The sequence below is a fragment of the Oncorhynchus nerka genome, linkage group LG18, assembly GCF_034236695.1.
Source record: "Oncorhynchus nerka isolate Pitt River linkage group LG18, Oner_Uvic_2.0, whole genome shotgun sequence".
In the NCBI taxonomy this organism is placed as follows: domain Eukaryota; kingdom Metazoa; phylum Chordata; class Actinopteri; order Salmoniformes; family Salmonidae; genus Oncorhynchus; species Oncorhynchus nerka.
In genome coordinates this window covers 33,365,559-33,388,370 of record NC_088413.1, presented here as the reverse complement: position 1 = coordinate 33,388,370, position 22,812 = coordinate 33,365,559, and the positions used below count along the sequence as shown (strand labels likewise).

The 22,812-nt window shown below is 44.6% G+C and overlaps 1 protein-coding gene and 1 pseudogene across 1 annotated transcript; one reads left to right on the top strand and one right to left on the bottom strand.

Annotated features, from left to right (window-relative positions):
- Window positions 1–9,262, top strand: part of LOC115145784 (palmitoyltransferase ZDHHC5-A-like) — a 27,819-nt pseudogene extending 18,557 nt beyond the window's left edge.
- A 291-nt stretch (window positions 9,263–9,553) lies between these two features.
- On the bottom strand, window positions 9,554–18,195 carry LOC115145785 (thioredoxin-related transmembrane protein 2-B). The gene is made up of 8 exons (XM_029687296.2): window positions 17,843–18,195; window positions 17,195–17,255; window positions 15,954–16,067; window positions 14,786–14,862; window positions 14,413–14,519; window positions 12,749–12,814; window positions 12,487–12,616; window positions 9,554–11,159 (listed from the first exon to the last, which is right to left on the bottom strand). The coding sequence occupies exons 1-8, from the start codon at window positions 18,029–18,031 to the stop codon at window positions 10,980–10,982; spliced, it is 924 nt and encodes a 307-aa protein (XP_029543156.1). The 5' UTR covers window positions 18,032–18,195; the 3' UTR covers window positions 9,554–10,979.
- Between the last annotated feature and the right edge of the window lie 4,617 nt (window positions 18,196–22,812).

Genomic DNA, 22,812 nt, shown 5'->3' with positions numbered 1-22,812 from the left:
GAGTGTGTGTGCGTCTGTGATTACGTGTGTGTGTGTCTCTGTGATTACGTGTGAGAGTGTGTGTGTGCGTCTGTGATTACGTGTGAGAGTGTGTGTGTGTGTCTCTGTGTGATTACATGTGAGAGTGTGTGTGTGTCTCTGTGATTACATGTAAGAGTGTGTGTGTCTCTGTGTGAGAGTGTGTGTGTGTGTCTCTGTGTGATTACGTGTGAGTGTGTCTCTGTGTGATTACGTGTGAGAGTGTATGTGTGTCTCTGTGTGATTACGTGTGTGTGTGTCTGTGTGATTACGTGTGAGAGTGTGTGTGTGTCTCTGTGTGATTACGTGTGAGAGTGTGTGTGTGTGTCTCTGTGTGATTACATGTGAGAGTGTGTGTGTGTCTCTGTGTGATTACATGTAAGAGTGTGTGTGTCTCTGTGTGATTACGTGTGAGAGTGTGTGTGTGTCTGTGTGATTACGTGTGAGAGTGTGTGTGTGTCTCTGTGTGATTACATGTAAGAGTGTGTGTGTCTCTGTGTGAGAGTGTGTGTGTGTCTCTGTGTGATTACGTGTGAGTGTGTCTCTGTGTGATTACGTGTGAGAGTGTATGTGTGTCTCTGTGTGATTACGTGTGTGAGTGTGTCTCTGTGTGATTACGTGTGTGTGTGTGTGTGTGTGTGTGTCTCTGTGTGAGAGTGTGTGTGTGTGCGTCTGAAAGAGTGTGCGCGCTGTGTGAGGTATGATCCATGTCAAACTACTCCGGTAGCACACACACACACACTGTTCTCTCTACTCCGGTCACACACACACACTGTTCTCTCTACTCCGGTAACACACACACACACACACACACACACACTGTTCTCTCTACTCCGGTAACACACACACACTGTTCTCTCTACTCCGGTAACACACACACACTGTTCTCTCTACTCCGGTAACACACACACACACACTGTTCTCTCTACTCCGGTCACACACACACACTGTTCTCTCTACTCCGGTCACACACACACACTGTTCTCTCTACTCCGGTAACACACACACACACTGTTCTCTCTACTCCGGTAACACACACACAACACTGTTCTCTCTACTCCGGTAACACACACACACACTGTTCTCTCTACTCCGGTCACACACACACACTGTTCTCTCTACTCCGGTCACACACACACACTGTTCTCTCTACTCCGGTAACACACACACACACTGTTCTCTCTACTCCGGTAACACACACACACACTGTTCTCTCTACTCCGGTAACACACACACACACTGTTCTCTCTACTCCGGTAACACACACACACACTGTTCTCTCTACTCCGGTCACACACACACACTGTTCTCTCTACTCCGGTAACACACACACACACACACACTGTTCTCTCTACTCCGGTCACACACACACACTGTTCTCTCTACTCCGGTCACACACACACACTGTTCTCTCTACTCCGGTAACACACACACACACACACACACACTGTTCTCTCTACTCCGGTCACACACACACACTGTTCTCTCTGACTCGGCTTAATATTTCACATATCAGGGTTCTCATTGGCTGCGTGCCTGTCTGTCTTTAATCGTTTTGATTTGTTCTGATTTGTTCATGCGTCTCTGTTTTTACTTGTGGCTTCTTTTCCCGCCTTTTGATTGGTTACTCAGTGGCTTTCAGTTGAACAGTATCAGTAAGTGAATGCAGGAGTATTTTTTTCTTTTCTTTATTTTTTCTTTAGTTTGAGTGTCTTTTCTTATGTCTTGTTACCCAACCTTGTGTGTCATCTTTTAGCCTGTACCTCTCCCCACGCCAAGCAATTTCTCCTTGTAGAAAGATTTTGTGGTATCAAATCAAATTGATTTATAAAGCCCTTCTTACGTCAGCTGATATCTCAAAGTGCTGTACAGAAACCCAGCCTAAAACCCCCAAACAGCAAGCAATGCAGGTGGAGAAGCACAGTGGCTAGGAAAAACTCCCTAGAAAGACCAGAACCTAGGAAGAAACTTAGAGAGGAACCAGGCTATGCGGGGTAGCCAGTCCTCTTCTGGCTGTGCCGGGTGGAGATTATAACAGCACATGGCCAAGATGTTCAAATGTTCATAAATGACCAGCATGGTCAAATAATAATAATCACAGTAGTTGTCGAGGGTGCAACAGGTCAGCACCTCAGGAGTAAATGTCAGTTGGCTTTTCATAGCCGATCATTCAGAGTATCTCTACCGCACCTGCTGTGTCTAGAGAGTTGAAAACAACAGGTCTGGGACAGGTAGCACGTCCGGTGAACAGGTCAGGGTTCCATAGCCGCAGGCAGAACAGTTGAAACTGGAGCAGCAGCATGACCAGGTGGACTGGGGACAGCAAGGAGTCATCATGCCAGGTAGTCCTGAGGCATGGTCCTAGGGCTCAGGTCCTCCGAGAAAGAAAGAGAGAATTAGAGAGAGCATACTTAAATTGACACAGGACACCGGATAAGACAGGAGAAGTAACTCCAGATATAACAGACTGACCCTAGCCCCCCGACACATAAACTACTGCAGCATAAATACTGGAGGCTGAGACAGGAGGGGTCAGGAGACACTGTGGTAGTTAATTAACACATTGTAACATATTGTATTTGGCCTATTTCCCATGTATGGTGTGTTTCCTATACGTCACACAATCTGACCATAATTCACTTACATCAGTTCTGGAATCGCGGGTGGCGCAGCGGTTTAAGGCACTGCATCTCAGTGCTGGAGGCGTCGCCACAGACCCTGGTTCGATCCCGGGCTGTGTCACACACAGTGGACTGTCAATGGCCCAGCTGCTGTTTGACGTTTTCTCCACAAGAGGGCATCAAGGTGCACAGTCGAACAAGCCTCCTTTAGGCTCAGTACAACAACAACCATACCTACATCCCAAATGACACCCTATCCCCTATAACAGGGATGGGCAACTGGCCGCAGCAGGCCTTTTGAAGGGACCAGCAAAACAAATATTTATTTATTTTTTTGGGGGGGGGAACTCCGTCTGGGTCTCAACTTACTGTTGAGAGTTAGAATAGTAGAATACACAAGGTGCAGTATCGTAATTTGGTCGTGCATCAGCAGTTTTTCTCTTGTTGTGTCAGTTACTGATAGTCAGTCATTTTTTTTTTTGATTGCTAAGTTTGTATAGCGGCCAGCTATCTAAACTTGTTATCATGGTCGAATTCGATATCATATTAAAAACTGCAAACATTCCTCTACGCCCCATGGCAAAATGTGTAGAATTCAGTGGAGGCTGCTGAGGGGAGGACGGCTCATAATACTGTCTGGAACGGAGCCAATGGAATGGCAAACCATGTGTTTGTATTGGATACCGTTCCACTGATTTCCCGCTCCGGCCATTAACATGAGCCCGTCCTCCCGAATTAAGGATGCCACCAACCACCTGTGGTAGAATTGCGCAAGCTTAGCTGCTGCCAAGGGGGGCTACTATAATGTTTTGGGGGTTGTATAGGTGCGCATACCCACCTGCAATTGCGAACACCATCCCTGCCTTATAAAGTGCACTACTTTTTGACCAGGTCCCCGTATGGCTCTGGTCATAAATAGTGCACTATGTAGGGGGTAGGGTGCCATTTGGGAAACAGCCCCCATGTGTCAGGAGCTCTTTATCAGGAGCAGGGAGAGGAGATAGTTGTTTTGCTCTGTTAACTCTGATTGCGTTATCTGTTAGCCAGGGCCCCAACCACATTCCATTTCATTTGCTATTAGGGCTGAGTCCCAAATGGCGCCCCCAGAGCCCTGATCAAAAGTAGTGCACTAAATGTGGACTTAGGGTGCCATTTGAGACACTAGCTTGTTGTTTCACTGGGCACACATGTCGCCAACCCCCATCCCACAGCCATCTGGCTACATATCCTGTGTGTTTTAATGTTCTGTCCTGTGTGTTGTAAAGACAACATACTGTAACAGAATCCACGTGGGCATTCTAAAAGCTCTAGGTCCCTATATTCTTCTCCCTTGCAGACCCCTTGTGTGTAGTGAATAGTGAAGCCCATGCATCTGGTCTGAAAGAGTTGTTCCCTTGTTCGACCTGGTTTTTCCCACTGTGGTTTTATTGGTAGTGGCCTAGTGCTCTCTGTACATTTGGACATCCAATTCTCATTCCACTTTCCAGTGTGGGATTCAATGACAAGGAAAGAGTTAACGCCGTGTTATCTTCTTCTCCCCCCCCCCCCCCCCCCCCTCCTCTCTGGCTCTCTTCTTTCTCTTCATCTCTCCCTCTACCTCACTCTGTCTTTCTCTCTCCATCTGTCTCTCTCTCACTCCCTGTGTCTCTTTCTCTCTCTCTCTCTCTCTGTGTCTCTCTCTCTGTCTCTCTCTGTGTCTCTCTCTCTCTGTGTCTCTCTCTCTCTCACTCTCTGTGTCTCTCTCTCTCTCTCTCTCACTCTCTGTGTCTCTCTCTCTCTCCCTGTGTCTCTTTCTCTCTCTCTCTCTGTGTCTCTCTCTCTGTCTCTCTCTGTGTCTCTCTCTCTCTGTGTCTCTCTCTCACTCTCTGTGTCTCTCTCTCTCTCTCTCTCTCTCACTCCCTGTGTCTCTCTCTCTCGCTGTGTCTCTCTCTCTCTGTGTCTCTCTCTCTCTGTGTCTCTCTCTCTCTGTGTCTCTCTCTCTCTCTCTCACTCCCTGTGTCTCTCTCTCTCGCTGTGTCTCTCTCTCTCGCTGTGTCTCTCTCTCTCTGTGTCTCTCTCTCTCTGTGTCTCTCTCTCTCTGTGTCTCTCTCTCGCTGTGTCTCTCTCTCTCTGTGTCTCTCTCTCTCTCTCTCTGTGTCTCTCACTCTCTCTCTCTCTGTCTCTCTCTCTCTGTGTCTCTCTCTCTCTGTGTCTCTCTCTCTCTCTGTGTGTCTCTCTTTCTTTCTCTGTGTCTCTCTCTCTCCACCAGATGAATCGAGGGGACAGTCTAAAGGAGTCGTCTTCTCTGCTCCAGTCCAGCCAGCAGCCTGGCTTCCGCTCTGAACCCAGCCTGGATGGGAGAGAAGCCCCAGGGGAGAGAGGGGGAGGAGGATTGGGAGGAGGTGGAGACAGACCCGGAGGAGGGGGGTCAGTAGGGGGGCACCAGGGTCAGGGGGTGGCGGTATCCCCGGTTACTCCCTAGGGGGACGTTCCTACCCCTCCTTTTCAGACCCAGCGGTTCTATCTTCCGGTGGAGGGGGAGGGGCTTCCCGTTCTTCCAGCGTGCGTTCTGGCTCCGCCCACAATGCGGCCCACATCTCCGAGGCTACGACCTCCACGAGCTACAAGAGCCTGGCCAATCAGACGCCTCCTCCGCGCAACGGCAGCCTATCGTATGACAGCCTGCTCACGCCCTCCGAGAGCCCCGACTTTGAGACAGCCGCACCCGACATGTCGCCCGGGCGCCACCGTACCCCCGCCCCGCCCCCCGTCCTGGGCTACTCCTCCCCCTACCTGTCGGCCCAACTCAGCCAGCAGAGAGACGCAGAGCTCCACCAGCCCTCCGCCTCTTCCGTAGCCCTCCTTTCCTCCCCACACCGCGCTCACTATCTCCGCGCCTCCTCCTCCTCCTCCCCCTCCTCCCCTGAGAGGGAGCGACTCCTCCAGGAATCGCACTCCCACTCCCACCACTCTCAGCCCCCTCCTTCCTCCGCGGCCCCCAACCCCCCACCCACACCACCACCACCACCACAGCAGCCACAGCTCCAGACCCCCCGCTTCTCCCGGCCCCGCTCCTGTCCGACTCGGCCGCCCCCCACCACTACCCGTACCGCACCCGGTCCACAGACACCCCCTGGCCCCCTCCACACACCCCCGCGCTCCCCCCACCCCCGCCGCTGGGGAAGTCTCTGTCGTACTCTTCGGCGGCGGCGGCGGAGATGCAGTACCGGATGGTGCGCAAGGCATCGGCCTCGGCCGGAGGGGGAGGGAGGGGGGCGGGATCCAGGCACCTAAGTGAGTAACGGCTCTGCTCTTCACTGACTGACTGCAGCCCGCTGCCTCCTCCTTCTCTTCCTCCTCTTCTTCCTCCTCCTCCCAGGCTCCTGTGAGTTCCTTTACCTCTTCCCCCCCCCCCCGTCGTCTGTTTTCCACGTCTGTAGAGTCGGTGCTTCTTCTCTTCACTGCTTCTGTTTTCTTTTCTTTCTTTTTCAGTTCCAAATGGCACCCTATTCCCTATGGAGTGCACTACTTTTGACCGCGGCTCTGGTGAGAAGTAGTGCACTCTATAGGGAATATGTTGCCATTTGGTACGCGCTCGTTTTGTCTCGGAAACCGTCTGTTTCCAGCTACTGCAGTTGTTCCATTTAGTCGTTGTCTGTCCCTTACTGCCTCTCCCCATCACCTGTCCCGGTTCCCTTTGTTATGTGACGGGTGTAAAGACTGTCCAGGTCTCTGCCATGAAACATGCTGCTGTGTCACAATACATGACATATTATGTAATGACTTGCTATTCCCTATCTGGTGTACTACCGTTGACCAGTTTCTGGTCCAAAGGTGCAGCATTTAGGGAACCGAGGGATGCAGGCAGTCCATGTTTTCTCTCGTCTCAAAGTGCATTTTGTCCTCCATTGATCGCGGTTGTGTTATCGATGTAGTTGTGGATGTGTTTCATCCTCCTCCGTGTGTGTCATCCTCCAGCATGAAGTCCCTCTGTTTGACTAGGATTACAGTGGACGACACCTGTAATGTACCAGCCCTTGGTCACCCCTGCATGATGTGGACATATCCTATCGATTGATTATGAATGCTTCCACAATGGCACACTATTCCCTATAGTGAATAGGGGCTTTTGGGGAGGGGGGCTGGTGAAAAGTAGTACACTATATAGGGGATAGGGTGCCATTTAGTACACACACTACGAGTGTGTGCTCTTTCTCTCCAACGTCTTAACTAATCCTTCTTTCCCTCCCATCTCTCGTTCTCTCTATCCAGGGACGAGATTCAGATGAAGTTGCTCAGCCGGACGAACGGGCAGCCCAGGTCCTCCCTTTCCTCCTCAGGCTCCACCCCTTCCTCCCCCTCTCACCCAATCAGCATGTCCACTCGCCCTGGAAACACCCAGAGCCCCGCCCACAAGCTGGGGGGCGGGGTGAAGAAGGTGACAGGCGTCGGCGGGACCACCTATGAGATTTCAGTCTGAGTTTGACGGGCGGCCACTCCGACTAATGGTGTCAGGCGTTGGAGGTGAAGGAGGGGTCAGAGATGAACTGATGCTATTTCTGCCTCTCGGACCCTTCAGGAGAGAGGAAAGCTTTTAATGAACAGACATTTTAAAAGTTGCTCTTCTTCCAAATGCGATGGACTCCGGACTTCCTCTCTCGTTCAGAGACCTCCAGTCAAGGAACTACAGAACTAATCAGGAGGAAGTTGTTTCAGTCACATTCAAGAACACAAAGCACCATTATGACATGGTGGGCGTATGGGCCAAGGGATCCAATCATACCCCTTAAGAGGCGGGACTCTTTGACAATCCACCAATTTCTGGGCGGGTTGAACTCTGTGGGAATGATTGAGTGACAGTTATGACTGGGTTTGCCTTTTATTGGATAAAACAAGGAAGATCAATATGGCTGCGTTTACACAGGCAGCTGGATTCTGATCTTCTTTTTTTTTACCAATCAGATCAGCTCTGAAAAAGAGCTGATGTAAAAGGATCTGATTGAGCAAAATAAATCTTAATTGGGCTGCCTGTGTAAAGTCCTTTTTTTAAAGAAAAGAAATGTACTTTCATTCATCCATAAATGTGTAATGATTCTCTCTGTACAGAATTATATGGTTTGGAATTTATGATTTCCTCCAATCAGTGGCATTTAAAGGTTACAGCGGCACGCTCCGGCCACTATTGACCACTGTGATTGGCTAGTGATCTCGCTGCCATTCTCTCTCGACCAATCAGAAATGGAGATGCTAAACTGTAGTAGACAGCAGGGTCATTGGTAGAGTTTGTTTTGCCCGGCTCAGTGCCCCGGGTGGGTGGAGATTTCACTTAAGGACCAATGGAATGGTTAAAATATATATATATTGCTGGGTCTGTACTTTAAAGATGTAGCGGCCTTTTCTAAACAAACTTTGGAGCAATGGCCTTGAAAATCAAGGAGAGAAGTGTTTTTTTTATTTTTATTTTGCATATTTAATTTCAAAATGTTATTTTATATGAATTTCTCTCTCTCTATATATATATATATATATATATATATATATATATATATATATATATATATAGCTGTTGGTAAGATCAAGATTTTTTTGAATGGCCTGATAGGGTTTTTCTGGTTTGAGTTAATTTCAGAATTGTAACCAAAACAGGGGAAAACTGTTGCCGTGTTCATGTTCAAGTCGGAACTTGGACATTTCTGACTTGCTAACTGGCTAACAAGTGCCGCGTTTAACCAGTTAGCAAGTCGAAAATGTCAGTTTCCTAGTTCCCGATTTAGAGCTAGAGCGCGGCTCAGTTGTATTGATGGCTGCACCAGCCAATCGGAGGCTGGGTTTTGAGTCTTCAGCCAAAGAGAGTAGCTGGACAATGTTATATGGTTCAGCTAATGGGAACCAATGTATATGATAAAAGGCGATGTAGCATTTTAAAGTCCTTTGATACACAGTAAACCACTCGACTTCTCGTGGGGCATATTTCAGAGACAAGTTATCGTTGTACCTTCTGGTTGTTTACTTCTGAGCTTTGTAATAATTTGTCTGAAATGGCACCCTATTCACTATATATATAGTGCACCACTTTTGAGCAGGACCTATAAGGAATAGGGAGCCATAACACACACAACCAATGTTTCGTTTTATTGGTCCAGATAATGACGTCTCCGGTTGCCACTAGCTGACCTATCTGGAAACTAGCGAGGATCACATGCTTTGCCGTGACCAATCCGTAGAGAGCAAGAGATTCATTTCAGCCTACTCTTTTATTCGTTAACGGTTAAACCAATGAGATGAACAGCTGAAAAAAAAGTCAGTAACATCCTTTTTTATATTTATTTTTTACTTTCCTTTGCAAGATTTTTAGGACACTTTACAGGGCATTGCTATAAACCGACAGTTTGTTTGACCAGTCAGGAGCGTAGAATGAAACTAAATGGGCTAGGACTAAAAGAGCACGTCGCCCAATAAGGCAAAGACGTTTGACTGCCATCAGGAACAGCCAATGCCCTTCCAGATGTTTAGACAAGTACGAGCCCGGGACTTGGGTGTTTTGAAATAAAAATAAAAAGATATGTACTATATAGCTGTGTGTGTGGGCGTGTGCGTCTGTGAGTGTGTGTTTGAGCATTGGTAATAAAGTATTTAAAACCAAAGGCAGTGTGCTTTGTTCTGTTTGTAGTTGACGTTTCTTATGTCTGGTAATGCAGAACACAGGCTAGATTGTGGGGTTTACTGTAAGTAGAGAGAGGAAACCGCCACTGATGGAGCTCAAAGCTTCGTCTCACCTCCCTCCGTAACTCTTAAATACCGTCACTACCACAATGTATCAGAAGGTGGTGCCAAAATGCAGGTTGTGAATATTGTGTCACCATAACGTTCATGTTACAAATACGCTTATGTGATTATATTACTGTTGCGCGATGTAAAATGTAAATTAGACTGAATTTAATAATGTACACTTTTATTGCATTAAAAAAAAGTCAGACGCCCCTAGGGGTTTCATATCAAGCAGGAGGCAGATTCACACATACACAGAATCAATCGACACATTCTGAACGCAACGTTGAGACAGCAGGATTCTACAGTAACCAAGGGAATGTCAAACGGGTCAAATGTTCTGCTACTTCACCTCAATTTACACAATTCTCTCTGCACTGGTGTAAAAATGTGTTTAGTCAACAATTCACAAAATGACAACTGGGTTAAAAAAAAGACAGTGTTTAGACAGAAGCCAGCCCTGAAATGGGAGCTTTTGAAAGTAAAAATGTAATTCTACCTATTGCCCAGGACAACAAAAAAAACACTGGTCTAGTTCTCACATGGAATTAGCATTAATAGCCAAATGCTCTCCATCCTCATCTTTCCCCTCAGCATCATCTTGAACTGAAAACTATGATTAGGTGACAAAAGAACTCACAAACCACTATTATGGAAGGAAAATAAACAAAAACACTTGCTAATATTTTTTTCTAAATTCCCTCTCAAAGACAGCATTTTGGGACAGAGGCCGTGGTTCATATATATACACACACCCCCCCCTACCTTATCATTATGGACCCAGTTGGAGGTAGGTAGATGGCGTGAAATGTTTGACCATGGCTTAGCCAATAAAGTAGACATGCAGCCTTTGACAGCAATTGGCTAACGAAGGAGACATTTGAGCCAATCAATGCCTGGCGCGTTGGTCCAATAGGAAACATTGCCAGCTCAATGGCACCATATCCCTACTGTTGACTAGTGCACTTATAAAAGGGAATCGGTTGCCATTTCCGACAAAAGCCAAAGTAACTTCCGTTCAACGGGTGCATGCAATTTGGCCGCACCAAGCATGGACTGGACAGAGTAAATTCACTCTCATATCCCAAATGGGACAAAGTTCTAAATCGAGTGAAACACTATGAACGGAGTGCATCGTTGTAGTGTGCCAAGATTAAGCCTAAATCAAATGCACTCAAATTGTTTAAGTCATAAAGTACACCCTTCTCCCTATATTAGAGCACTACTTTGTGGTATTGCACTGTATTAGATAATAGAATGCCATTTGGGACACAGCCAATGATGAGCATAGAGGTCCTCCAGGGAACTGGTGGAAAGATCAACATAACTGTCATAGGTGCGATGGAGAGACGTAAAAATCGAACTGTACAGTGTAGATTTAAATGAGTTAATATTGAGTTAATCGTCATAATACAATTATTTTGCAACTCACATCTTGTTGCATACAGTATATAGCAAAACAATAAAAAGGACTCATAACAATCATGTTTGTTCCCTCGATCGAACAGCACACCCCCTCCGGCATCAGCATAACGCCACCTAGTCCCATTGAGACGCCACGCCGTTCTTCAGAGGCCGCTACCCCCGACAATTCTATTTGTCCTTCTTGGTCTCGGTCTCCTCCTCCTGGGCGTCGACCTCGGGCTCCTCCTCTTCGGGCACGGGCGGGAACTGGGATTCGTTGATCTTGTCGCCCCGGTCTCCCTTGGACTTGTTGAGTTTCTTGGACTTCTGGTAGAGCTCGTTCAGGTTGAACTCCCGGATGATGTTCTCCTGTTGAGAGTAGGATTGAGTGCGAGAGAGAAAGAGAGCGTGTGCATGTCAGAGTTTCCGGACATTTAGACCGGCAGCATTTTTTCATTTACAGGACATTGAGAAATTGACGGGACGTATCTCCATTGGGTGCTTAACCGTCCACACGCGGCGCTCAGAAAAGACGGAAACCACATTTTGAATATGGCCGTTCATATTAACAGAACATGCAAGTTGAGGACGCCACGACGCGAGGTCCTTCTTACCCGAATTCTGATGGGCACTGAGGATGTTAGAACAACAGCGAGACGGGTAAGGAACAGCAGAATCACTAGCCTACATCAAATAGCAGAAAAGTTGACCTATTCTATTAAAATCACCTTGTCGAGAAAGAATGAACCTATTCCAAAACAGACTCTGGGACGGTAAGATCCCAAATTCATACAACCAGTAAGCCTAGGCTAAGTTTAAGCAATGAGTCCGATGCAACTGATCAGAACGTTTAGTACAAAACATTGATCAACTATTATTTCTTTACATTTTAAGCGCAGCGATGCACACGAGGCATTTCCACACAAATGCTTGTTCCACAATGCAATTAGAGGGGAAAACACCGTCGTCAAAAGGGCACCGCACACGTGAGCCATTTCATGTGACGGAGATGGAAACATTTAGATAGAGGGGGGGAATCTAATATCCAACAACTAGCTTTGGGTTGCTAACACGGCCAGGATTCTGCCTTTGGCTACTGGTCTATGAAAGAATGTTGATATAAAATAATTGCCTCCACAAATATGGTCTGACTTTGACTAGGCTACTTTGAAGCAAGGTCAGACATGCCTCAATATGCATTAAAGTGTTCAGGTTTCGATTAAGCATACGTTTTCAAAAAATGCATACTGCCTCCAGCTCATTGCAAAGTGCTGTGCGACGCACTTAAAAGCACGACCTTCCATTGCCCATTTATGCATTTGCTGTTTGAGATGCTGTGGCAGCAGCTCTCGCCGTGTCCGACAGATTTTTCAACTCAAAGGCTCTGCATCCTATATGCGTGTGATAAAATACACAATGAATATACTGTACACCAAGTTATGCAAATTAACTTATAGACCGATAAGTATGACCAGTCTACTGGTATTTCCATCAATGAATAGGCTAAAAAGCATTATTTCGCAATGGGATTTTTCCCTCCCCCAGAGGGAGAGGCTGGTGCCAAATTTATTCATCTGCTTTTCTATTCATTTACTTTTTTTTTTTTTTTTTTTCATTGGCTAAAACACTGCCATTATCAGCTAACGGAAACCCTGGTGCGTGTGTGTGTGTTCTGCTCTGAAGCCACTCGTCTCACCTCAGTGAAGCTCCAGGACACGGCCCTACACTTCTTGTCCACCTGGGGGCGTCTCATCACCTCCTTGCCCCCCTGGAACAGCACCAGCGAGGGCAGCTGCTTGGAGAGGGGAGAGGTACTCACCTTGTACCTGGAGAAGAGGGATGGAGGGAAGGGAAGCTATTAAAACGGTGTTTCAAATCATAGCCGTCCAATCAGAGCACTACTTCACCAAAAAAATATAATCTACCCGCAGAGAGGGCGAATGAGAAAAGGGACCTACTTCTTAGACACGTCTCCATACCGCCCGATGTCCACCTTCCCAAACTTGAGCCCAGCGCAGTTATACCTGTAACCAACAAACACAGCAATAGCATTACCACCATTACCACCGACATGTGGGCGCTTCGTTTGTAATGCACGGTCTGTTCTCCCAAGTTGATGCGCAAGAGACCAAACAGCCTCGGAACACACGCTCAGATAGATCATGTTCGAGCCTCGGGTTGGACAGTGAGACCCACGCTCAGATAGATCATGTTCGAGCCTCGGGTTGGACAGTGAGACGCACACGCTCAGATAGATCATGTTCGAGCCTCGGGTTGGACAGTGAGACACACACGCTGGCACCTGCAGGCGACGTGCAGATGTTTCATTTCTCTCTCGTTCCGTCATGGCTGAAGCCAGCGCCAATTCATCCTATTCGTGTGTCCAGGTTAAAACGTGGGACATCCCTCATTATAAACAAACAGTCGGTTAAATTCATGGTTAACGCACCATTTTCACATCTATTTAGTAGCGATTTAATAGACGAAACAACAATGTCATTGAACTAATTGACTGGCCAGAGATCAGGGCTTTCCTCAGAAAAGACGCAGTGAAAGCTGCTAGTATTTTGAACAACAAATGTCAGTCAAAATGATTGACGAAATCAAAATGAGTCGGCTGTATGTTGACGTGCAATTCATAACTTGTATTTAACCCGGGTCCCACCAGTAGTAGTAGGCCAACCGAGACGGAATGCGTTTGAAGTGATGACGCGCCACCGAGGAACAGCTAGGATGCCGAGCAAAGTATCTCGCCAGTGGCACGCACACACATCGTGTCGGGGGTTTTCGTGGCCGCCAGACGAGACAGTCGAAGGAGGATGCGGTGAGCGAAGTTACTGGGCTCAAATTTGACCAAGCTTGATCGACATAGATTGATGAATCTAATTGGGAATGTTATGACATTTTTTCCATTTTGATGATGATAGGCTATAGTCTATGGCTGGATTTATACAAGGCCTAATCATATTAGTATGGATATATTGTTAGCGGCTATAGAGATGCATTCAGGTAATGAACTCATTATTACACGTCAACATTTTAATTTGATTACAATTATTTCATGTCAATCGTTCTTGAATTAGATGTATTATTATTATTTCTTTTTTAAATAGTCCACTCTATTACCCTATACATCACATTAAATTACGAGATTGGATGGCACTCTTTTTTTTCTTTTTATCAGGAATAATGAATCTGTCACAAGCAATACCTCCCATCACATTTCATTTCTCATGGTTATGACATCGTAACATCTACATTATTTTAAAGAAGAAAATATAGTGTAGGTTTTCCCATGGAATAATCTAACTCCTGAAGCCTAAAAATAAAATAATGCACAAAGTGCCTAGGACACGGTGGTAAAGTACTGTTATTGTTTATAACCACTTAATGTCATTTAATTATTTTATTCTGCTCGCTCGCCTCACTTTTCTGAGGGGGGGGGGGGGGGGGGGAATCCATTAAACAGTGAATCAATTTTGTCTGGCCTAATAGGGCCATATGAGTGGTCTGTTGTGACACAATTCAGGAGAGGATAGTAGATTAAAGCCAAGGATTTATGACGCAATGCATTAAAATGGCGGCTTTTGTCGTGTAGAGTGAAGATTAGCCGTCGTCTTACTTGAGGGAGAGGTCTGCGTAGACGGCGGCAAAGGACTGACACTCTGGGGACCAGTTTGCGAAGAACTCAACGATCCACGTCACTCTATTGTCCCTCTCCAACTCGTCCTGCAAACCCCGGGGGCACAAGTCAGCCATCGATTTCACTAAACGTTACATTTCAAATCGATAGAAAATGTCCATTTTGAAATGACATGATTAAAAACACACTTTCAACTGAAATGTCAATAACAATCTAACTGGTGTCATCTTCTGCGATCATGTGAAAGTATGATTTGTGATACACCCATCGGTGTTATTTTCTCTCTATAACACACCATTACTATGGCAATGGTAATATGGTCTGTTACAGTAGGGCCTTAAGAGGTACTCACGTCTATGGTCTTGTCACTGAAGTACTTGATGTACTCTGGGCCCATGTAGAGAGGAGGCTTACAGGTCATCAGGAACACTGGAACACATAAATCAGCCAGTCAGTGAGTAGAAGGAAGGGCAACGATCCAATCAGAAGGCCGAATGAGGGGTCATCAGGTTATAGGTCATGTCATCTAACCAGGCATTTACCGGTTTAATTAATTACCACAACAGTAGAGGAGCGTGTGTGTGTGTCTATGTGTGTATCCATGTATGTACAGTTGAAGTCAGAAGTTTACATACAACATAGCCAGATTAATTTAAACTCAGTTTCACAATTCCTGACATTTAATCCTTGTAAAAATTCCCTATCTTAGGTCAGTTAGGACCACCACTTCATTTTAAGAATGTGAAATGTCAGAATAGAGAGAATGAATTATTTCAGCTTTTATTTCTTTCATCACATTCCCAGTGGGTCAGAAGTTCACACACTCCATTAGTATTTGGTAGCATTGCCTTTAAATTGTTTCATTAACTTGGGTCAAACGTTTCGGGTAGCCTTCCACAAGCTTCCCACAATAAGTTGGGTGAATTTTGGCCCATTCCTCCTGACAGAGCTGGTGTAACTGAGTCAGGTTTGTAGGCCTCCTTGCTTTTCAATTCTGCCCACAAATGTTCTATAGGATTGAGGTCAATGCTTCGTGATGGCACCTTTGGAGGTCTACAATTTTTTTCTGAGGTCTTGGCTGATTTCTTTGATTTTCCTATGATATCAAGCAAAGAGGCACCGAGTTTGAAGGTAGGCCTTGAAATACATCATCAGCTACACCTCCAATTGGCTCAGATGATGTCAATTAGCCTATCAGAAGCGTCTAAAAGCTTCTAAAACCATTACATAATTTCCTGTAAACTGTAAACTTCTGCCATACTGGAATTGTGATACAGTGAATTATAAGTGAAATAATCTGTCTGTAAACAATTGTTGGAAAAATGACTTGTGTCATGAACAAAGTAGACTTGCCAAAACTATAGTTTGTTAACAAGAAATTTGTGGAGTGGTAGAAAAACTAGTTTTAATGACTCCAACCTAAGTGTATGTAAACTTCCGACCTCAACTGTATGTGTGTGTATGTATAAACAAAGTGTGTATGTATGCACACCTTGTGTAGTGCAAGCATGTGTACTGACCGATGCAGAGGGTGAGGTAGAGCAGGCCCATGCGGATGTCCAGTCTGAAGAAGAGGATAACGTTGGCCACCTTACTGAAAAGAATGATGTTCCCCACATGCTGTTCCACCGTTACTGAGACAACGAGAGATGGAGAGTTGGGGTTAAATCGAGTAAAACAACTATTCTATGCAATTCTATTGCATAGGCTAAGGACAATTTGAAGGTCGAGGACAATAGTGCACGTGGGGAAGAGGAAACAAAGATGATAACATTGACAAAGAGCAATAACATTGAGAGAGAACAGATGGGAATAGAAGACTAGAACAAACGGAAAACCATAGAGTGATAAAGGAGTGATATGGGAAAAAAAAGTGAATAGTGTAAAAACAATTTGGAGTCTGAGACAGGGGGACAGTTTGTAGTTGAGGCCTAACAAGTGAGGGATTCACTTTAGGGAGGAGGGAGAGACAGGCAGATGAAAGACCAAGGGAGTGCCAACAACAGGGCTAACGTAACGTAAACATCACAAGGTCAACAGACATTTCTTCCCATGAACGATCTGTTAAAACAGTCCGTTTTACAACACTAAACTACTCATTTAAATAGGGCTGTGTGGACAAGACATTTGCCATAGCAGATTAGTTGAATACCTACAACAATAACATCAATATACAGCAGTAACCCAGAACAAACAAAACAACGTTGGCTCTACACTAAACGAGTTGTTCAGACAAAGTTGAACTGTCTGAAATGTTAACCTTGTGGATACAAAGGTGAAACTTCGCTAGCAATGTGTGTGGGTACTTCTTGTTTTACTGAAATGGGTAACCATGTCATGTAAAACAAAAATGTCTGCTTGCCGAAGGAGACCCCTAGCTCCAACTGAGGGGCGTTTCCAATAGATACAACAGCTTCAAAATGGCCTATATCATAAACATTCAATCAAAACAAAAATGTGCTTTTTTTGTTCTTCATTTAAGTTTAGGGATAGGCATAAGGTGGGCAGCGTGGTTAAGGTTAAAATCAGATTTTAAGAAGATAAATTGTAGAAATATGCAGGGTTTATGACCTCAGCCACCCAAGCCACACTCTGTTCTCCCTTTTCATACTTTTCACATCTGTGACCCTGTGCATGTGACTAATAAACTCTAAAACCCTATGTGGCTAGTGATGGGAGATGGGGGGGCAGTTTTCTAATGGTTAAACACAGGTGGGTACAACTCTGCTAATGATTAACCTGGTTCAGGGCTGATACTTACTAGCTCTTCTGTTTTTCATCATGACGATGGCACTGAGGAACATAAGAATCTCCACTTCTCTCTGTGGAACATGATAACAGAGTAAACATACAGTTTATAAAAGGTGGATACCTAGTCTGAATGCATCCACCTTGTCAGCTCGGGGATTCGATCCAGCAACCTTCCGGTAACCACTAGGCTACCTGCGGCTCCAGTACTAGCTAGGAGGCTAAACAAGGCCTGCTACTAACTCCAGCATTGCCGGTGTCATCCTGTTGTTTTTAAGGTGGTTTTGGTGCATGCACTCATGGTGGTAGTGGCACTTTCTGCCCGAGAAAAAAATCAAGGCCCTGGTAGCCTAGTATCAGAGGGGGTTCGCACCTGCTAACTCCCCAGTATATTCACCCTTTGCGCGGTTCTGTCTCATCACCTGCCTGCTACTTTCCGATCTCGGTTCGGGTTACAGTCTATATCACTTTTCAATGTCGAACCCAGGCCAACTCCCATCGAATTGCAATGGACATTCATGTAGCTAGCGTCAGCTAGCTAACGGAACACCCCACTCTGTCATCACATGTAGCATAGGATGGCTACGTTAACTAGCTCGTTGTCAATCTAACGTATCTCTATATTTTTCAATCCCAATTTGTTACACCATCCACTACTGACCCAGTCAAAATCGCAGGGATTGCCATCCTCTCGTTGTGTCGAAAGATGTTCGCAGATGCCTGGCGTCTTGCGGATAATGAGAAACCCGATTGACATGAACAGAGACGCGACATAGTATGGCTTTAGCAACCACTTGTACACCTGCGGCAAGTGGTAGAGGAATGCGAGGAGTGGTGTTAGCAACGCCATTTTCTAATTTAGATATACAAATAAAATAAAACAGCCGGAGGAATAGAAGATGAGGCCGCCTGGAGCAATGCGAAACTCGTCGTGATGCGACTCGCAGGATAGATTTCCAGTCGGCCAATGCAAATTAAAGGGGAGGAAGGATGGTGCGGAGGTCACTGCGGACGAATCCTTGGAAATGGTCCCGCCTCCTTTGTGAAATGGTGGTGATTGGCCAGTTGAAAAAAATCAAAGGAACGATGATTGGTATACATTTTGCAAAAGAGGAAGGACTAATGAAAGACCAGGCTCCTCCCTTTTCTTCATATGGGAAAAAAATAGCCTTTTTGGAAATACTTTGTACGTACAGGGCTTGTTCAACGTTACAGCCGACAGTGGAGGCAACTGCCGACGGACTCCCCCAGTGGTGGGAAAACTACCGAAATGTCATACTTGAGTAAAAGTATTGATACCTTAATAGAAAGTTACTCAAGTAAAAGTGAAAGTCAGCCAGTAAAATTCTACTTGAGTAAAAGTCTAAGTGTTTTTGGTTTTAAATATACTTAAGTATCAAAAGCGAATGTAATTGCTGAAATATACTTAAGTATCAAAAGTAAAAGTATAAATAATTTGACATTTCTTATTTTAAGCAAAGCAGATGACACCATTTAATGTATTTTTAAATGTATTAACCAGGTAGGCTAGTAGAGAACAAGTTCTCATGTAACATCTGCGACCCGGCCAAAATAAAGCAAAGCAGTGCGACACAAACAACAACACAGAGTTACGCATGGAATAAACAAACATACAATCAATAATAGAATAGAAAAGGTCTATATATAGTGTGCGCAAATGACGTAGGATAAGGGAGGTAAGGCAATAAACAGGCCATAGTGGCGAAATAATTGCAATATAGCAATTAAACACTGGAGTGATAAATGTGCAGAAGATGAATGTTCAAGTAGAGATACTGGGGTGCAAAAATAACAGTATGGGGATGAGGTCGTTGGATGAGCTATTTACAGATGGGCTCTGTACAGATGCAGTGATCTGTGAGCTGCTCTGACAGCTGGTCACACTCCAACACATTATTAACAAAAGATGCATTTGTGTTTAGTGAGTCCGCCAGGCCAGACGCAGTAGGGATGACAACGTGTTCTCTTGAAAGTGCATGAATTTGACAATTTCCCTGTCCTTCTGAGCATTCAAAATGTATTCGAGTACTTTTGGTTGCCAGGGAAAATGTATGGAGTAAAAATTACAATATTTTCTTCAGGAATGTAGTGAAGTAAAAGTAAAAGTTATCAAAAATATAAATAGTAAAGTAAAATACAGATACTCTAAAAAACTACTTAGGTAGTACTTTCAAGTATTTTTTACTTAAGTACTTTACACCACTGGTGGAAAGTCTTCCCAGAAGAGTGGAGGCTGTTATAGCAGCAAAGGGGGGACCAACGCCATATTAATGCCCATGATTTTGGAGCGAGATGTTTGACAAGCAGGTGTCCAGAAACATTTGGTAATATGGCTTTTTTGAGGGGGCTTGGCTTCCTCAGTGATTTTACCAACACACGGCTACAGATCATATAACATATTCTAAGATGGTTAATAATTTGGGTCATGTAGCCTATTTTAATCATCATGGAGCACAGTCCATACATAGCAGTTTAAACGTGGAGCCTGGTGCACAGTTCAGAACGACTGGACCGGACCGTTGTCATCACAGTCCATGAATAGTGAGGATTATTAGGGTAGATTTATAGGACTTCTGTTCAACCCCATTGTACACTTTTCTCACCTGAACAATTGGAGGAGGAATCCAACCACTGTATTTTTGATTCACCAATACATTTAGTGCGTAAAGGCTCTCCAATCCTGCTGTTTTGCTTGTTATTTTGGCATTAATAGGTGTCACATATCAGTTTGCAAACAATGTAAAAAATAAACTCAAATCATTGAGTTAATAAAAGGTGCATACGAACATGGCTACTTTTTTTGCATTTTCAAGCAAGGCAGCTCCAAAATGCAGGTGTTTCAGCCTAGCTTAGTGCTTTCTGTGGTGGTGGGGCAAGCCAGCAGAAAATATGGAGTGTTGCGCCGTGATTGGCTCAGTGTTCTGTTACTCGTGGGGACACTACGTCACCACCAAGTCATATGGGTAGAGCTAAAAAAAATTAGCCCCATGAGTTCTGCCGTAGAGTTACATTAGAAGTGCCCATCCAAGAAGGCTCAAAGTCATTGGCCACAGATAGATAGATATCAAATCATGTTATATTTATAATAGCTTTGATTAAACTGATTGGACTCAACATCATACTTCAAAATCTTAGCTAGCAAGTTAGCAGTCATCATCATGAATCAAGTAGACAATCTACTGGCAAATCCTTTTCAATCCTTGTCATATGAAGAGAAATTAGAGATAAAATGTCTCGGTGCTCATCAGCCATTGGACATAAATATTACACAACAAGTCGGAAGTCGCAAATTCAACAATGGGTGGTTTGGAAGGAAGCATTTCTGCAACTGCTCAAGTTCTTTCCCTTGGTCATGCCAGAGGTGGATGTTTTGTACAACATAATGCAGAAAAGAACCACTGATGCAGCAGGAATCGCCGGAGCAGTCAACAACTTCAAGGTGAAAATTATAAACATTTGCAAGCAAACTTAAGTTGGTGGACAGCTCATTTCCCCTCCAGTATGTACATTCCTTTCCAACCGCAGAACTCCAGCGTGTCACCAAGCTATGGCCTGTGGGCAACCAGGAGAAGCTGAAAACAGAGCTGTCCACTCTCTACCAGCATCATGAGCTGGACACTGGAAAGACAGCACTTTCTTTGTGGAAGTAACTCTATGAGAACAACCTGCAGGAGGTCTTGTCTGAGACGGTCTCTCTTCTCAAAATCATCATCACCACTCCGATGACAACCGTCGAGTCACACAGAAACTTTTCCACCCTTAAAAGGATAAAAACCTTCACACACACACACACACAACTCCAGGGGCCAGTAAAGGTTAAATGCATTGGCCATGCTGTCAGTCCAGCATGATTTCATCCCGAGAATGCCAGGCTTTGATAACAAAGTAAATGAGAAGTTTGCCCACAAGAAGGACCGCTGTGCCAACTTCCTGTCCAAGTGAGCACAACACAATAATGGCGAGTCCATAAATATGTCTAGTATCCTGCTGCATAAGTGATGTAATATGCCAGGGACATATGTTACTGTAGCTACGAAATTAATACTAAGTGTATGTTGTGTAGTAAGTAGTTAGTAGTCTATGTGTCTCACCCTAAGAATGTGGTCCCTTTCCCTCTTCAAACTTATCCTACTGTTCTGACTTAGCCATGGTATTTTTGGTATTTTATTAGGATCCCCATTAGCTGTTGCTAAAGCAGCAGATACTCTTCCTGGGGTCCACACAAAACATGAAACATTACATAATACAGAACATTAATAGACAAGAACAGCTCAAGAACAGCTCCACGTGATGGTGCACATGTAGCCTATAGCCTGTTTTAGAGAAATGTAATGATCTAATATTCTAAGAGGTTTCATTGTCTGCGTATGTGCCCCCGTTCTTTATCCCACGATTCTGACTTGGTGTACAGAGAGAATACTGTAAGAGCGGCCCATGTTCTGAATTATGCCTCTCTCAATTTCAAAAGTGCTGAACAAATAGGCGGCATATAGGTTACATTCGTCTCAGCTCGCTCATGTCTAAATCAAAATTACTCCTTGCCTCTTAACGGATTATATATATGCCATTGCCATAGTTTGTACATCTGCATTGTTATATTGCTTATACTGTATAGGTCTATCACATAAGTATCTTATTAATAATTTTAGGCAGTTTTAGAATGAGGAATTTAATTGTTTTTCTTACTTTGTGTGTTATAATTAGCTAGGGTGCTTTTCTCCACGAGAAGGGTGGTAGGTTACAGACCCAACAACATTATATTATAGTATCCCCTCCTCGTAACCATGTTTGCCAGTGACAGTCTCTTCCCATTCAAATACTCCCATTCCAAAAAGTTCAGTAATAGACCCATGTAATTCCAGTTTATTTTGTGAGGGTTGTTTTGTTTGTGCAATGCGCTCTCAGTGCGTCTGTATACTGTCTCTAAAAGTGGATCCTCGTGATTGTATTGTTCTTCCTTTTTAGACCACTGTCACGCCCTGACCTGAGATATCTCTGTTTTCTTTATATTTTGGTTAGGTCAGGGTGTGACTAGGGTGAGTACGCTAGTTTTTGTATTGTCTAGGGTTTTTGTATGTCTCGAGTTTTGTAGGTCTAGGTAATTTGTATGTTTATGGTGGCCTGATATGGTTCCCAATCAGAGGCAGCTGTTTATCGTTGTCTCTGATTGGGAATCATATTTAGGTAGCCATTTTCCCTTTTGTGTTTGTGGGTTCTTGTCTATGTGTCATTGCCTGTCAGCACTCTTTTGTATAGCGGTTTGTTATTTTGGTTAGTTTGTTCAGTGTTCATTCTTAAATTAATAAAGAATGTACGCATACCATGCTGCGCCTTGGTCTGATTCATACGACGAACGTGACAACCACAAAGGCCTAATAAAATACATTGAATGATATGCTAACTGCTGAGTCTGGGACGTTCTCTCTCTCTCTCGCTCTGTGGTGACTTAAAGAGTAAAGTTAAGGCCTCAACATCTTGCTGAATTGATCTGAACTAACATCTATTTGAATTTCTGTCGCTGTCCATTTTGAAATTGTTGAACGAATAGGTCTACCTCGTCGCAGCTCATTTGCTTGCACTTGCTTATGCTTAGAGTTAAGTGCTAATTAT